The sequence below is a fragment of the Rhinoraja longicauda genome, chromosome 23 (genome assembly GCF_053455715.1).
Source record: "Rhinoraja longicauda isolate Sanriku21f chromosome 23, sRhiLon1.1, whole genome shotgun sequence".
NCBI lineage: Eukaryota > Metazoa > Chordata > Chondrichthyes > Rajiformes > Arhynchobatidae > Rhinoraja > Rhinoraja longicauda.
In genome coordinates, this window is record NC_135975.1 from 36,085,539 (window position 1) to 36,104,026 (window position 18,488).

Consider the following 18,488-nt stretch of genomic DNA (forward strand, 5'->3'; position numbering starts at 1 on the left):
ATGGCGGCCGTCTGGATGTCCTCACTAAGCTGTGTCCAGTACTCATTGGCGCAACGCCTGGCAGTCTGCTGAGCCTTGCTCCTGGCAGCCCTGAAGATCTGCAGGTTCTTCTCGTTGGCTGACCGCTTGTACTTGGCTAGGGCGGCGCGCTTGGCTTTGATGACGGGAGTCATCTCGGTCGACTTGGCCTCAAACCAGTCGTGTGTCTTTGAGGTCTTCTTCCCAAAGCTAGCCAAGGCTGTGCGGTGCATGGTGTCCCGCAGAGTTTCACACTTCTCTGTTGCAGTGTCCCCAGGATGCGAGGTGCCAAGTTCTCTCTCAAAAACCTCTGCAAACTGTTGCACGAGGTCTGAATGGGGCATCTTGCTCCAATCAATGCTGAAAATGGGCGCAGCGGTAGAGTTGCTGCCTTACAGCGAATGCAGCGTCGGAGACTCAGGTTCAATCCTGACTACAGGTGCCGTCTGTACGGAGTTTGTACGTTCTCCCCGTGACCTGCGTGCGTTTTCTCCGAGATCTTCGGTTTCCTCCCATACTCCAAAGACGTACAGGTATGTAGGTTAATTGGCTGGGCAAATTTAAAAATTGTCCCTAGGGTGTAGGATAGTGTTAATGTGCGGGGATCGCTGGGCGGCACGGACCTGGTGGGCCGAAGGGCCTGTTCCCGCGCTGTATCTCTAAATCTAAATCTAAATCTAAAAAAATTAGACAGCTGAAATTGCTAAGCATTTCCAGCGATTTAGCTTTATACATTATGCATTCCAATTATTCTTCTGTGAAATATTATTACATTCCATTACATGATTATGCAAAGGACAATAATGCATCTCATGATTACATATTTTAAATGAATTGTAAACTAGATGCTAGAAAAGTCCTAAAATGTGAAAGTCACTATGCAATGAAATAATTCGTAATGGTGAGAACTGTACTGTTGGTTTCAACGCAAAAACAGATAATTTTGTGACATCCAAAGTTTGAAAACAATTTGTGCATGGGGTGATAAAACTCTGCGGGTGTTTCTTTCATCTGTTAAGTATTTCCTCAGTTATTAGACATTTAACCTGAACACTCAATGTTAATAGGTATGCCTGGAAGCAGAAGTGAAACAGCAACATCTACACAAACTCCAACATCAATCCAAACCGAATATTGTAATCCAACTAATTTACTAATGGTGAGTTGCATTATCAGTTATAAAAATAAATATGAAAGAAATGTGAATGATAAAATATTCTATCTTCCATCTAGACAACATTAAGCAAAGGATCATACTTTAACTAAGTACAAATAACTGCATAAAACTAATTGAAGACAGACTTTCCCTGAAATCAGCAGAGTTTACTATGTGTTGGATATGAACTTATTCAATGACTTAAAATATTTAATGTAGTTAATATCTTAAAATTGGTATCTGTCAAAGCTTCCCTCAACTTTCTTTAGATTTTCAAACTCAGTTTAACTCTTCTTCCCACTTCCATGCCAAAGTGTATGTCCTCAGTCATTCCCATTGCTGCATAGAGACCAAATACAAAATGGATGAACCACATCTCATATTCTGCTTAGGTAAATTACAACCCAACAGTATAAACACTGAATTTGCCAACTTCAGGTATCCAACCCCCTTTTAGTGTATAAAACACAAAGTGTGGCATAATTCAGTTCAACGGGCATCTCTGGAGGACGTGACTAGGCAAAGTTTTGGATCAGGACCTTTCTTCAGACTGATGTCATGGGAGGGAGAAAGAGGTGGGGTGGACAAAGCCTGGCTAATAATAAGTGGATTACAGTATAATTTTGATCAGCTAGGCAATTAGGCCAAGGAATGGAAAATTGAGTTTAGTTCAGATGAGTGTTGTGGCATTTTGGGAAGTCAGACCAGAGCACAGTGTGTATTGGGGCCTTGATGAGCATTGTGGAGCAGAATGATTTATTACATACAGTGCCCTCCCTCCATAATGTTTGGGACAAAGACCCATCATTTATTTATATGCCTCTGTACTCCACAATTTGAGATTAATAGAAAAAAAACATGTGGCTAAAGTGTACATTGTCAGATTTTAACAAAGGTCATTTTTATACATTTTGGTTTCACCATGTCGAAATTACAGCAGTGTTTTTTATAGTCCCCCCATTTCAGAGCACTATAATGTTTGGGACACAACAATGTCAAGTAAATGAAAGTAGTCATGTTTAGTATTTTGTTGCATATCCTTTGCATGCAATGACTGCTTGAAGTCTGTGATTCATGAACATCACCAGTTGCTGGGTGTCTTCTCTGGTGATGCTCTGCCAGGCCTATATTGCAGCCATCTTTAGCTTATGCTTGTTTTAGGGGCTAGTCCCCTTCAGTTTTCTCTTTAGCATATAATAGGCATGCTCAATTGGGTTCAGATCGGGTGGTTGACTTGGCCACTCAAGAATTGGCCATTTTTTAGCTTTGAAAAACTCCTTTGTTGCTTTAGCAGTATGTTTGGGATCATTGTCTTGCTGCAGAATGAACCGCCGGCCAATGAGTTTTGAGGCATTTGTTTGAACTTGAGCAGATAGGCTGTGTCTACACACTTCAGAATTCATTATGCTATTACCATCGGCAGTTGTATCATCAATGAAGATAAGTGAGCCAGTACCTTCAGCAGCCATACATGCCCAGGCCATAACACCCCCACCAACGTGTTTCACAAAAGAGGTGGTATGCTTTAGATCTTGGGCAGTTCCTTCTCTCCTCCATACCTTGCTCTAGCCAACACTCTGGTATAAGTTAATCTTTGTCTCATCTGTGCAAGACCTTTTTCCAGAACTGTGGTTGCTCTTTTAAGTACTTCTTGGCAAACTGTAACCTGGCCATCCTATTTTTGCGGCTAACCAGTGGTTTGCATCTTGCAGTGTAGCCTCGGTATTTCTGTTCATGCTGTCTTCTGCGGACAGTGGTCATTGACAAATCCACACCTGACTCCTGAAGGGTGTTTCTGATCTGTCGGACAGGTGTTTGGGGATTTTTATTTATTATAGAGAATTCTTCCGTCATCAGCTGTGGAGGTCTTCCTTGGCCTGCCAGTCCCTTTGCGGTTAGTAAGCTCACCAGTGCTCTCTTTCTTCTTAATGATGTTCCAAACAGTTGAGTTTGGGAAGCCTAAGGTTGGCTGATGTCTCTAACAGTTCTTGTTTCTCAGTCTCATAATGGCTTCTTTGACTTTCATTGGTACAACCTTTGTTCTCATGTTGATAATCAGTAATACAAGTTGTCAAAGGCGACGGAAAGACTGGAGGAAAGACGAGGTGCTGAGAGCTCTCTTATGCCTGCATTAAGGGGGCATTTAAACACACCTGAGCAATTACAAACACCTGTGAAACCATGTGTCCCAAACATTATGGTGCCCTGAAATGGGGGGGACGATGTATAAACACAGCTGTAATTTCTACATGGTGAAACCAAAATGTATAAAAATGGCCTTTAATAAAATCTGACAATGTGCACTTTAACCACATGTGATTTTTTTCTATTACAAATCTCAAATTGTGGAGTACAGAGGCAAATAAATAAATGATGGGTCTTTGCCTCAAACATTATTGAGGGCACTGTAGAAACATAGAAAATAGGTGCAGGAGGAGGCCATTTGGCCCTTCGAGCCAGCACAGCCATTCATTGTGATCATGGCTGATCATCCACAATCAGTAACCCGGACCTGCCTTCTCCCCATATCCCTTGAGCTAGCCCCTAGAGCTCTATCTAACTCTCTTTTAAATTCATCCAGTGAATTGGCCTCTACTGCCTTCTGTGGCAGAGAATTCCACAAATTCACAACTCTCTGGGTGAATAATTTTTTTCTCGTCTCAGTTTTAAATGGCCTCCCCTTTATTCTTCGACTCTGGCCCCTGGTTCTGGACTCCCCCAACATTGGGAACATTTATCCTGCATCTAGCTTGTCCAGTCCTTTTATAATTTTATACCTTTCTATAAGATCCTCTCTCATCCTTCTAAATTCCAGTGAATACAAGCCTAGTCTTTTCAATCTTTCTTCATATGACAGTTCCGCCATCCCAGGGATCAATCTCGTGAACCTCTGTTGCGCTGCCTCAATAGCAAGGATGTCCTTCCTCAAATTAGGAGACCAAAACTGCACACAATACTCCAGATGTGGTCTCATCAGGGCCCTGTACAACTGCAGAAGGACCTCTTTACTCCTATACTCAAATCCTCTCTTTATGAAGGCCAACATGCCATTAGCTTTCTTCACTGCCTGCTGTACCTGCATGTTTACTTTAATTGACTGGTGTACAAGGACACCCAGGTCTCGTTGCGCTTCCCTTTTTCCTAATCTGACACCATTGAGATAATAATCTGCCTCCTTGTTTTTGCCGCCAAAGTGGATAACCTCACATTTATCTACATTATACTGCATCTGCCATGCATCTGCCCACTCACTCAACCTGTCGAAGTCACCCTGCAGCCTCCTAGCATCTTTTTCGCAATTCGCACTGCCACCCAGTTTTGTGTCATCTGCAAATTTGCTGGTGTTACTTTTAATTCCATCATCCAAATCATTAATATATATTGTAAATAGTTGTGACCCCAGCACCGAGCCTTGTGGCACTCCACTCGTCACTGCCTACCATTCTGAAAGGGACCCATTTATTATAGACAATAGACAATCGGTGCAGGAATAGGCCATTCTGCCCTTCGAGCCAGCAGCACCATTAAATGTGATCATGGCTGATCATTCTCAATCTGTACCCCATTCCTGCCTTCTCCCCATACTCCCTGACTCCGCTATCCTTAATAGCTCTATCTAGCTCTCTCTTGAATGTATTCAGAGATTGGCCTCCACTGCCTTCTGAGGCAGAGAATTCCACAGATTTACAACTCTCTGACTGAAAACGTTTTTCCTCATCTCCGTTCTAAATGGCCTACCCCTTATTCCTCCTCTTTGTTTCCTGTCTGCCAACCAATTCTCTATCTATGGCAATACACTACCCCCAACACCATGTGCTCTAATTTTGCCCACTAATCTCCTGTGTGGGACCTTATCAAAGGCTTTCTGAAAGTCTAGATACACTACATCCACTGGCTCTCCTTCATCCATTTTACTTGTCACATCCTCAAAAAATTCCAGATGATTAGTCCAGCACGATTTCCCCTTCATAAATCCATGCCTACTTGGACCAATCCTTTTATTGCTATCCAAATGTGCTGTTATTACTTCTTTAATAATTGACTCCAGCATCTTCTCCACCACCGATGTCAGGCTAACTGGTCGAAAATTCCCTGTTTTCTCTCTTGCTCCTTTCTTGAAAAGTGGGATAACATTAGCTACCCACCAATCCACAGGAACTGATCCTGAATCTATTGAACATTTGAAAATGATCACCAATGTGTCCACGATTTCTAGAGCCACCTCCTTGAGTACCCTGGGATGCAGACCATCAGGCCCTGGGGATTTATCAGCCTTCAGTCCCATCAGTCTACCCAATACTATTTCTTGCCTAATGCAAATTTCTTTCATTTCCTCTGTCTCCCTAGATCCTCTGTCCTCTCGTACATCTGGGAGATTGTTTGTGTCTTCCTTAGTGAAGACATAACCAAAGTACCTGTTCACCTTTTCTGCCATTTCCTTGTTCCCCATAACTATTTCACCTGTTTCTGCCTTCAAGGGACACACATTTGTGTTTACTAATCTTTTTCCCTTAACATACCTAAAGATGCTTTTACTGTCCATCTTTATATTCTTGCCCAGCTTACCCTCATACTTCAACTTTTCACCCCGAATTGACCCTTTTTATTACCTTCTGTTTCCTTTGAAAGTTGCCCAATCCTCTGGCGTCCAGCTACTCTGTGCTATGTTATACATCTTTTCTTTTAGTTTTATTCCATCCCTAACTTCCCTTGTCAGCCACGGTTGCCTCTTGCTCCCTTTAGAATCTTTCTTTGGAATGAAATGATCCTGCATCTTCTGGATTATGCTCAGAAATTCCTACCATTGCTATTCCACTGTCATTCCTACTAGGATCCTTTTCCAGTCGACCTTGGCCAGCTCCTCTCTCATGCCTTCATAGTCCCTTTGTTCAACTGCAATACTGACACTTCTGACACAACCCCTCTCAAATTGCAGATTAAAACTAATCATATTATGGTCACTACCTCCTAGCGGTTCCTGTACCTTATGTTCCCTTATTAAATCTGGTTCATTGAACAACACTAAATCCAGAATTGCCTTTTCTCTGGTAGGCTCCAGTACAAGCTGCTCTAAGAATCAATCTCGGAGGCACTCTACAAACTCTCTTTCTTGGGGTCCAGAACCAACCTGATTTTCCCAGTCTACCTGCATATTGAAATCTCCCATAACCACAGTGGCTTTACCTTTGTTACATGCCAATTTTAACCCCTGCTACAACTTACACCCTCTATCCAGGCTACTGTTTGGGGGCCCGTAGATAACTCCCATTAGTGTCTACTTCCCTTTACAATTCCTCAATTCTATCCACAGCGACTCCACATCATCAGTCCCTATGTCACCCCTCGCAAGGGACTGAATTTAATCCCTCACCAACAGAGCTACCCCACCTTGTCTGCCCACCTGCCTGTCCTTTCTGTAGGACAGGAAACTCTGAATATTCAGTTCCCAGTCCCGATCATCTTGCATTCATGTCTCCGTAATCCCCACAATGTTGGTATAATTGCATAGTTTTAAGTTGAGAAGGGAAAGATTTAATAGGAACCTAAGCAGTAACTTTTTCACACATGTGGTCAGTGTATGGAGAGAGCTACCAAATGAAGTAGTTGAGGCAGGTACAATCTTTAAAAAATATACATTTGGAAAGGTACATGGATCGGAAAAGTTTAGAGGGATGTGGGCCAGGCACAGGCAATTGGTACTAACTTAGGATGGGGCATCTTTGTTGGTATGGATCAATTGGGCCAAAGGACTTGTTTCCATTCTGCATGGGTCTGTGACCCAACATAGTTTCCTTTTAAGTTAGCGTTGCAAATAGATTTTATGGTGAAGAAGGCTTTTGGCACTCTGACCATCATCAGTCAGGGAATTAAGTGCAGAAGTTTAAATGTTATGTTACTGTTCTACAAGACATGGGTGAGGCCACACATGCAGTATTGTGTTCTGTTTTGGTCACCTTGCTCTAAGAAAGATGCCATTAAGCTAGAAAAGGTGCAGATATGGGTAAATGAGACTAACTCAGATCGGGCATCTTGGCATCAGGATAAGGCCTGTTTCAGGCTGTATGACTCTCTGATTCTATGGATAGGTGCTTTACAAGAATGATTCCAGGAATGAGTGGGTTAGCATATGATGAGCGTTTGACAGCACTGTGCCTCTACTCCCTGGAGTTTAGAAGGTTTAGGGGGGACATCATTGAAACTTACAGAATAATGAAAGGCATCGATAGACTGGATGTGGAAAGGGTGTTTCCACTGGTGGGAGAGTCTAGGACCAGAGGTCATAGCCTCAGAATTGAAGGGCACTCCTTTAGAAAGGTGAGGAGGAACTTCTTTAGTCAGAGGGTAATTAATCTGTGGAACTCATTGCCGCAAAGGGCTGTGGATGCCAACTCAGTGGATATTTTTAAGGCAGAGATAGACAAATTCTTGATTAGAATGGGTGTCAAGGGTTGTGGGGAGAAGGCAGGAAAATGGGATTAAGAGGCAGAGATCAGCCATGATTGAATGACGGTGTAGACCCGAAGGGCTGAATGGCCTCATTCTACTCCCATAACTTGTGAACTTGTGGATAAGATCCGATCTTCCCAGATTATGCTCCACCTGCCAACTTCTTGCCTATTCACAACCTATCTATATTATTTTGCAGGCTCTTTGTTTCTTCCTGATAATATGCTAATCCACCTATAATCAGCAAATTTGGTTATTTGGTCTCTTCATCGAATCTATTAATATAGATTGTAAATAATTGAGACTGCAGCACTAATCCTTAAAGTACCCCACTAGATTAGCCCATGTTTGGCCCATCTCCACTCTCCAATCCATGTACCTGCTCAAATGTCTTTTAAATTTCGTTATTGTCCTTGCCTCAACTTCTTCCTCTGGCAGCTCATTCCAAAAACTCACCACCTTGTGTGAAAACATTGCACTCAGTTCCTATTAAATCTTTCCCTCACTTAAATCTATGCCCTCTAGTTCTTGATTACCCTATGCAGTGGGGCAGTGGTAGAGTTACTGCCTTACAGCGCCAGAGACTCGGGTTCGATCCTGACCACGGTTGCTTGTCTGTACAGGGTTTGAACGTTCTCGTGATCTGCGTGGCTTTTCTCCGAGACCTTCGGTTTCCTCCCACACGCCAAAGACATACAGGTTTGTAGGTTAATTGGCTTGGTATAATTGTAAATTGTCCCTAGTGTGTGTAGGATGGTGTTAGTGTGCGGGGATAGCTGGTCGATGCGGACTCAGTGGATCAAAGAGTCTGTTTTCCGTACTGTATCTCTAAACCAAACTACCCTGGGAAAGACATGACCTGCATTCACCCTATCTATTCCTCTCATTATACACCTCTATAAGATCACCCCTCAACCTTCTGGGCTCCAAGAAATAAAGTTCTAGTCTACCCAACCACTCTCTATAGTTCAGACCCTCAAGTCCTGGTAACATCCTCATAAACCTCTGCACCCTTTACAGTTTAATGGCCTCCTTCCTGTAGCAGGGTGTCTAGAACGGAAAACAGTACTCCAAATGTGGCCTCATCATTGACGTATAACAGTAAGATAATTTGTCCGGGTATAAAAGTTAGTGCAATAAGGTCACTATACCAAAAGCTGTCTTTACCACCCTATCTTTTGCCACTTTCAGGGAACTATGTGAACTGTGGATGTGGAGAGGATGTTTCTACTAGTGTAAGAGTCTAGGATTAGAGGTCGTAGCCTCAGAATTAAAGGACGTTCCTTTTTGAAGGAGATGAGAAGGAATTTAATTCGTCGAAGGGTCTTGAATCTGTGGAATTCTTTGCCACAGAAGGATGTGCAGGCCAAATCAATGGATATTTTTAATGTAGTGGCAGATAGATTCTTCATTCATAAGGGTGTCAGGGGTTATGGGGAGAAGGTAGAAGAATGAGCAATGAGCGAGAGATAGATCAGCCATGATTGTATGATAGAGCAGACTTGATGTAGATTTGCAGACTTGATGTTGATGTAATTTTGTCAAATTTCAGTCTGATAATGCTGTGTTGTGTAAAGAGGCGTTTCACGATGTTAAGATGCTTTGTAAGTGCAAGTTGATTTTTCTGATGCTAATAATTCATCACAATCAACTTTGCAAGATTGAGATCAACAGATTTTTTTATTAGGTAAGGGATTGAAAACAAGGGATGCAATGCTGGTGAGACTGCATTTGGAATATTTGTACGAAGTTTTGGGCCACATTTTGGAGGAAGGATGAGTTGGCATTGGAGAGGTTCCCGAGGAGGTTTGCAAGATTGATCCAAGGGTTGGGTGCTTGATGGCATATTTGCAGTAAATTAAGTGAACTAAACACACCAGACACATGAAGCTTTGAAGCCAAGCAACAGATTGGAAACTGCTAGCTGCACATGGCAATATGGCCACAAAGATGGCAGCAAAATTCAAGATAATCTTTGCCCAGTTAATTGGCCCCTTTATTAGGATGCAATGTGATGCCTACAACCATTTCAGGATATATCTATGTTCTCTCACAAAATGTTCACTACATTATTAGCCTGTATCAATTGAGAGAGAGAGGTCATTCATTATAAATATTTTTATTTCATCTTTAATTTTTAACAAGTGTTTGGAAGCTTGTAATTTATTTAACCCAATCTATCTTTTGTAAATAAAACTGAAGCTTGAAATTTATTGTTGTTTCCTTTTTGGAAGATATTGCATTTGTACAATTGATATGTACGTTTTTTTTCCAGAAACATCCATCTAAACAACTCGCCATTACATGCAAAATCCTCGAGAAGGCAATGGATAGCATAGCTGCAGCTCGCTCGTTGGCTGCTTCACCAGATGAAAGTTTCTTGATTGACAATAACCTTTTAAAGGTAAAAAACAATCACTTATTGAACTCAAATGATTAACTTTTTGGACAAATCAGTTTTGTACTTGTAAGATGGGACTCCAAAGATTGCAAGATGCACTGGCTGTGTTCAAAACTATTGAAGTTACCATTGATTGAACTCAATTAAAGATAAAGTTTAATAGTTGATTTTAAACATTTTCACCTGCTGGAAGCAGTATGCTAGATAGTTAAAATGGCCTCTTGAATCCACCAATGCTGATCTTGTTTCTTTCATGCAGTTTGCAAATCAGGAAGGCAGTAATCCTTATGTAGAGTTGGAGATGGGATTTTGAAGACATCTTTTTGTGCAACAGCCATTGTGGTGTACCACTGTTCTTTCTAGGGATTCTGCCGGGAAGTCAAGGACAGTCTAAAAGAGAATATTGAAAAATAAAATTGCTACATTTACCTCTTATTTCTTAATTTTACTGCAATGTAACATTTATTTTGCTTTGGTTTCTGCAACAGGAACTTATTCAGCAGCCAACTGGTAAATTGGATACAGATAAATCCGATGAATTACAAAAAAAAGATCCTTCTCAAAAAGGAACTACCCAAGGTCTTATCATGGATTTACATCTGGAGATTTTTCAGGTTTATTACAGAGTGGCATTTAAACTTCTCAGGATAAATCTTGGTTAGTTATTATTGTTCTGATTCCTCTGTAAAGTAAGAAATTTAGTAGAGCATTATAATATTAAGTTGATTTTGTAAAATTTTAAGTTATACCTAAGATAACATTTTTCTGAAAATATTTTTTGTGAAACTATGAATCTCTTAACGATATAAGGAATAAAGATTCTAAGGGGAGTAAGAGGCGACCGTGGTTGATAAGGGAAGTCAAGGACTATAAAAATAAAAGAGCAAAGATGAGCGGGAAGCCAGAGGGTTAGGACTCTTTTAAAGAGCAACAGAAGATAACTAAAAAGGCAATAAAGGGAGAAAAGATGAGGTACAAAGGTAAGCTAGCCAAGAATATAAAGGAGGATAGTAAAAGCTTATTTTAGGTATGTGAGGAGGAAAAAAATAATTAAGACAAATGTGGCTCCCTTGAAGACAGAAGCAGGTGAATTTATTATGGGGCACAAGGAAATGGCAGACGAGTTGAACAGGTACTTTAGATCTGTCTTCACTAAGGAAGACACAAACAATCTCCCAGATGTACGAGTGGACAGAGGTCCTAGGATGACAGAGGAACTGAAGGAAATTCACATTAAGCAGGAAATGGTGTTGGGTAGACTGATGGGACTGAAGGCTGATAAATCCCCAGGGCCTGATAGTCTGCATCCCAGGGTACTTATGAAGTGGCTCTAGAAATCGTGGATGCATTGGTGATCATTTTCCAATGTTCTGTAGATTCAGGATCAGTTCCCGTGGATTGGAGGGTAGCTAATGTTATCCCACTTTTAAGAAAGGAGGGAGAGATAAAATGGGAAATTATAGACCAGTTAGCTGTTGTACTTCGTGGTCCGGTACCTGTTGTACCTTTAGTGACTCTAGAAGGACCACAAGTACACGTGTATAAAAGGTTACATTGCTGGAGCTCAACTCCAGGCTGTTTATTCCGTGGCCACCTGCCTCCAGAGTGACCGCCTAATCACACCCATCACTTATATACACAGCCATACAAAGTAGTTCTTGGATACACAAAGTAGTCCCAGCAATATCACAACATCCCCCTTGTCTTATATATTACAACATCCCCCTTGTCTTATATAAAATTGGTTTCTTTACCATTCGAGGGCTAAAATATATTTAACAAACAAAACCAAAACACCATTGCTTTTTGCAAACAAAACCAATAACACAACTAAACACAATTAAACACAATTGCTTTTTTCGCCATCATGATGGTCACTCCTCTGCGGAATTTCACTCATCGCCGGGTGGTTACTCATCTCCGGGTGGTCACTCATCTCCGGGTGGTCACTCACTCCGTGTGGTCACTCACTCCGTGTGGTCACTCCACAGATATATACATTTATACAAAAGCATCAAATATAATACATTAAGCTTTCAGTACACAGATCACTACACAGGTCATTAAACACAAAATATTCATTTTGTTCCATATCTTCCCCTCAAGAAGACGTGCTGTGTAGATCAAACGTAGTGTAGGCTCTAGATGCTCCACCACCATAATTTGCCTGCCACTGCTGGCCTCCCACTGCTGGGCTGGCACTGCTGGGCTCCCACTGCTGGACTGGCACTGCTGGGCTCCCACTGCTGGGCTCCCACTGCTGGGCTCCCACTGCTGGGCTGGCACTGCTGGGCTCCCACTGCTGGGCTGGCACTGCTGGACTCCCACTGCTGGGCTCCCACTGCTGGGTTGGCACTGCTGGGCTGGCACTGCTGGGCTCCCACTGCTGGGTTGGCACTGCTGGGCTCTCACTGCTGGGCTGGCACTGCTGGGCTCCCACTGCTGGGTTGGCACTGCTGGGCTCCCACTGCTGGGTTGGCACTGCTGGGCTCCCACTGCTGGGTTGGCACTGCTGGGCTCTCACTGCTGGGCTCCCACTACTGGAATCGCGGTGCGATCGCGCCTCCGCTGCAGTGCGCACTGGCCCCGCCCACAGGTGCTCCCCGGCAGCTGCCGTTCAACTTTTCGAACGCGCTGCCGCTGGCCCCGCCCACAAGTGCTCCCCGGCTCCGCCCACAGGTGCTCCCCGGCCCCGCCCACAGGTGCTCCCCGGCTCCGCCCACAGGTGCTCCCCGGCCCCGCCCACAGGTGCTCCCGGCAGCTGCCGCGCAATTCCAACGTGCTGCCGCTGCCTCGGGCCCAGGGCCGTCCCGACTCTACAGTCGACGCGCCTGGGTAAGTATTTAGTGCCTCGGCCTTACCGGCCGCCGCACCTCCGCGGGTGGTCGGTCCCTCTGGTCGCCGACCCCCTCCGGTCGCCGCACACCTCCGTGGGTGTCGGTCTCCTCCGGGGCTCTCCCGGTCGCCGCACACCTCCGTGGGTGTCAGCCTCCCCCGGTCGCCGCACACCTCCGTGGGTGTCGGTCTTACCGGTCGCCGCACACCTCCGTGGGTGTCGGTCTTCCCCGGTCACCGCACACCTCCGTGGGTGTCGGGTCTCCCGGTCTTTCCGGTCACCGCACACCTCCGTGGGTGTCGGGTCTCCCGGTCGCCGCACACCTCCGTGGGTGTCAGCCTCCCCCGAGGCTCTCCCGGTCGCCGCACACCTCCGTGGGTGTCGGTCTCCTCCGGGGCTCTCCCGGTCGCCGCACACCTCCATGGGTGTCGGTCTTCCCCGGTCACCGCACACCTCCGTGGGTGTCGGGTCTCCCGGTCTCCTCCGGTTGCCGCACACCTCCATGGGTGTCGGTCTTCCCCGGTCACCGCACATCTCCGTGTGTGTCGGGTCTCCCGGTCTTCCCCGGTCACCGCACATCTCCGTGTGTGTCGGATCTCCCGGTCTTCCCCTGTTGCCGCACACCTCCGTGGGTGTCGGTCTTCCCCGGTCACCGCACATCTCCGTGTGTGTCGGGTCTCCCGGTCTTCCCCTGTTGCCGCACACCTCCATGGGTGTCGGTCTTCCCCGGTCACCGCACATCTCCGTGTGTATCGGGTCTCCCGGTCTTCCCCGGTCACTGCACATCTCCGTGTGTGTCGGCTCTCCCGGTCTCTCCCCCGCGAAACAGTCGCAGGCTTCTAATCTCGGCCTACACAGGTGCTGGGGTGCGACGTGGGCCTACACGCACCGCCCTCAGCAGCTTGCAGCGTCATGTCGGCAACTCGGCGCCGACTACCGAGCAGCTAACTATACCAACTCACACTGGCTCTGTCGGGATGCACTCCAAACGTCCCGTACTGAGCTGGAAACTTTTCTTTTGTTTCGTTTCCCTTCAGGTCTTTTTTTTTTCTTCTTTTTCTTCTTTTTAACCTTTTCTGCTCGGGCATGCTTCATTCTCTCCCTAGGCGAAACACCAAACCGCTGCCACCATGTTGTACTTCGTGGTCCGGTACCTGTTGTACCTTTAGTGACTCTGGAAGGACCACAAGTACACGTGTATAAAAGGTTACATTGCTGCAGCTCAACTCCAGGCTGTTTATTCCGTGGCCACCTGCATCCAGAGTGACCGCCTAATCACACCCATCACTTATATACACAGCCATACAAAGTAGTTCTTGGATACACAAAGTAGTCCCAGCAATATCACAACATTAGCCTGACATCAGTGGTGGGGAAGATGCTGGAGTCAATTATAAAAGAAGAAATTGCGGAACATTTGGATAGCAGTAACAGGATCGTTCCGAGTCAGCATGGATTTACGAAGGGGAAATCATGTTTGACTAATCTTGTGGATGTTTTTGAGGATGTAACTGGGAAAATGGACAAGGGAGAGCCAGTGGATGTAGTGTACCTTGACTTTCAGAAAGCTTTTGATCAGGTTCCACATAGGAGATTAGTGGGCAAAATTAGAGCACATGGTATTTGGGGTAGGGTACTGACATGGATAGAAAATTGGTTTGCAGACAGGAAACAAAGAGTAGGGATCAAAGGGTCCCTTTCAGAATGGCAGGCAGTGACTAGTGGGGTACCGCAAGGCTCGGTACTGGGACCGCAGCTATTTACAATATACATTAATGACTTAGATGAAGGGATTAAAAGCAACATTAGCAAATTTGCAGATGACACAAAGCTGGGTGGCAGTGTGAACTGTGAGGAGGATGCTATGAGGTTGCAGGGTGACTTGGACAGGTTGTGTGAGTGGGCAGATGCATGGCAGATGCAGTTTAATTTGGAGAAATGTGAGGTTATCCACTTTAGTGGTAAGAACAGGAAGACAGATTATTATCTGAATGGTGTCAAGTTAGGAAAAGGGGAAGTATAAAGAGATCTGGGTGTCCTTGTTCATCAGTCACTGAAAGTAAGCATGCAGGTACAGCAGGCAGTGAAGAAAGCAAATGGCATGTTGGCCTTCATGAGAAGAGGAGTTGAGTATAGGAGCAAAGAGGTCCTACTGCAGTTGTACAGGGCCCTAGTGAGACCACACCTGGAGTACTGTATGCAGTTTTGGTCTCCAAATTTGAGGAAGGACATTCTTGCTATTGAGGGAGTGCAGCGTAGGTTCACTAGGTTAATTCCTGGAATGGCGGGACTGTCGTCTGTTGAAAGACTCGAGCGACTGAGCTTGTATACACTGGAATTTAGAAGGATGAGAGGGGATCTTATTGAAACATATAAGATTATTAAGGGATTGGACACGCTAGAGGCAGGAAACATGTTCCCAATGTTGGCGGAATCCAGAACTAGGGGCCACAGTTTAAGAATAAGGGGTAGGCCATATAGAACGGAGATGATGAAAAACTTATTCACTCAGAAAGTTGTAAATCTGTGGAATTATCTGCCTCAGAAGGCAGTGGAGGCAGAGTGCTTTCAAGAGAGAGTTAGGTGGAGCTCTTAATGATAGCGGAGTCAGGGGGTATGGGGAGAGGGCAGGAACGGGGTGCGGATTGAGGATGATCAGGCATGATCACATTGAGTGGCGTTGCTGGCTCGAAGGGCCGAATGGCGTACTCCTGCACCTATTGTCTATTGTCCATAAGCAGATCTTATATTTGTTGGTTAAATGGGTTTTGTTAGGTCAAAAAAGGCCATGGAAGTGTTCTGACACCCACTGCATTGCGTGGAGTGGCACAGGGGTGGAACCCAGAGTAGCAGATCAACAAATGGTAGGATTGATGGGGTTTGAAGTTTTGACCAATTTGTTTGAAATGGAGGACAGGCAGTGAATGAACATGGTGAAAGAACTTGAGGACGGCACAGTACTGTGTCTGGTAGAGCTGCTGCTTCACAGTGCCAGGTACCCGGATTTGATCCTGGCTGCGGGAGCTGTCTATGTGCAGTTTTCACATTCTGCCTATGATGACATGAGCTTCCTCCAGGTTCTCCAGTTTCCTCCCACATACCGAAGGTACAGATGTTTAGGGTAATTAGCCTGCGGATGCAAAAGTGGAATAACGGAAAACTAGTGTCAATGGGTGATTGATGTTGAGAGTAGACTTAATGGCCGAAGGATCTGTTTAGAAGGGCTAAAGGGAACCATGAAATGTCAGTGGCAAGTTGGATTGCGGAAAATCCAAACATTTTATACATACAGGGGCAGCACAGTGGCAAGAGCTAGAGTTGCTGCCTTACAGAGCTAGAGATCCAGGTTCGATCCTGACTACGGACGCTGTCTGTACAGATTAGCACATTCTCCCTGTGACTGCATGGATTTTCTCGAGGTGCTCCGGTGTCCTCCCACATTCCAAAGACGTCCAGATTTGTAGGTTAATTGACTTCTGTAAATTGTCCCTCGTGTGTAGGATAGAACCCGGTGGGCCAAAGGGCCTGTTTCCACACTGTATCTTGCAACTAAACTAAACATCATGAACAAGAGGATAACTAGAGAGAAGGTAGGAAGACTAGAGGATTAGGGAGAGTATTTATGGTTCAAGCTGGAGGACAGTCAGCCTGGCTTTGGCTGCAGCAGGTCACATCTTTTCAACTTGACTTAGTTTTTTGAGGAGATGTCACAAGTGATTGTTGAGGGTAGAGCAGTGGATGTTGTCTACACAGATTTTAGTAAGGCATATGATAAAGGTCCTCATGATAGGCTGTTCTAGAAGATTATGATGCATGGGATTCATGGTGACTTGGTCATTTGGATTCAGAACTGGCTTATTCATAAAAGACAGATAGTGATGATGAGGAATGTTGCTATTTTATATATTTTATATATATATATATATATAAATAAATAAATAAACATATATGGATAACACCAGAATTATTAGAATTACTGATAATGCCTGTCAAAGGATAGAGATGGATATAGATCAGTTACAGTGGAGAAATGGCAGATGGAGTCTAATCTGAGCAAGTGTGGGGTGTTGCACTTTAGAAGGCCAAATCTAAGGGGAAGGTATAAAATTGATAGCAAGACCTTTAACAGAAAGACACAAAATATTGGAGTAACTCACGGGACAGGCAGCATCTCGGGAGAGAAGGGATGGGCAGACCTCCCAACCCTTCTGAATTTGGCGGAAAGTTTCTGCTTTCTTATTTCATTTCCGCCATTCCGATTTCGCCTCACATTTTTCCGCAAAACACATGCCTCATCGCTCGCCTCGCCTCACCGCTGATCTCGCCTCGCCGCTGGCCTGGCCCCAAAGCGAGCCTGGCCTCGCCTGGCCTCACCGCTGTACTCGCCTCACCTCGCCGCTGTACTCGCCTCACCTCGCCGCTGGCCCGGCCCCAAAGCGAGCCTGGCCTCACCGCTGTACTCGCCTCACCTCGCCGCTGTACTCGCCTCGCCTCTGGCCCGGTCTCGCCGCTGGCCTCGCCTCGCTGCTGAGCGTGAGACCCATTGATGTTGAGAAGGGAGGGGGTTAGGGTGCGGGGGAGTGGGGCAGTGGAGTGGGAGGAGGGAGTCGGGGGGGGGGGGTAGAGGAAGGGAGGGGGAGAGTGGGGGAGGAGGAGTGGGGGAGGAGGGTGGGGGAGTGGATTTGGGGGGAAAGGGGGGAGGAGGGGTGGAGGGGAGGGATGGGGAGGAGGGGTGGAGGGGAGGGGTAGGGGGAGGGGAGGGGTGGGGGGGGAGTAGGAGGAGGAGGGGGGTGGGGGGGAGTAGGGGAGGGGTGGGGAGAGGGGGGGTGGGAGGGAGTAGGGTTGGGGGGGACATACAACCTTTGTGATTTGCTGTTGAAGACCACTGAAGCAAGTGTGTCTTCAATTAAATTAGGTATGTGCAGTTTTTTAAATGAAACTCTTTCTTCATAACTTAGTCATAAATTTTATGACCATTGTCCTTTTATTGAATACCAAGCGAATTGGGATGTGTAAGAAAAAGCAAAATAGAAAGAACAAAACAAAACAATTTTTTTGTTGTAAAAACTATTTCTGTTCAATAACCTTTCTATAATAGTAGTATATAGTCATTATAGGCCTGACATTGTTCATGTAGTCCAAGAAATACAGACTGTTGGAAATAAGTCGTTTTTCACATGTGAATGTAGCGCAACATGTACGCGCATTTGACGTGCATTCTTTTTTTTGCTGAAAAGTTGCATTACGCGCCATATTATGGATTTTTATGTAAAATTCTGAATTCTGAATTCTGGACGTCACCCATTCCTTCTGTCCAGAGATGATGCCTGTCCCGCTGAGTTATCTTGAGATTGGTCGGAGCTGACCCGGTGAGCCGAAGGGCACAGCCTCCAAATAAAAGGACGTACCTTTAGAAAGATGAGGAGAAATTTCTTGAGCCAGAGGGTGGTGAACCTGTGGAATTCATTGCCACAGACGTTGGGTATTTTTAAAGCGGAAAACTGATAGGTTCTTGATTTATAAGGGTGTCAAACATTACGGGGAGAAGGCTATGTGGTTGAGAGGGGGAAAAATACAACAGCCTGTTTGAATGGCGGAGCAGACTCGATGGGCCGAATGACTTAATTCTG

At 45.2% G+C, this 18,488-nt stretch overlaps 1 protein-coding gene across 1 annotated transcript in view; it reads left to right on the plus strand.

Annotated features, from left to right (window-relative positions):
- Positions 1-18,488, plus strand: part of cfap54 (cilia and flagella associated 54) — a 300,159-nt gene that overhangs the window by 65,135 nt on the left and 216,536 nt on the right. Inside the window, exons 16-18 of the mRNA XM_078420057.1 lie at positions 1,086-1,177; positions 9,897-10,025; positions 10,511-10,679. Coding sequence (XP_078276183.1) covers positions 1,086-1,177; positions 9,897-10,025; positions 10,511-10,679 — 390 coding nt within the window. The remainder of the gene's footprint in view (positions 1-1,085; positions 1,178-9,896; positions 10,026-10,510; positions 10,680-18,488) is intronic.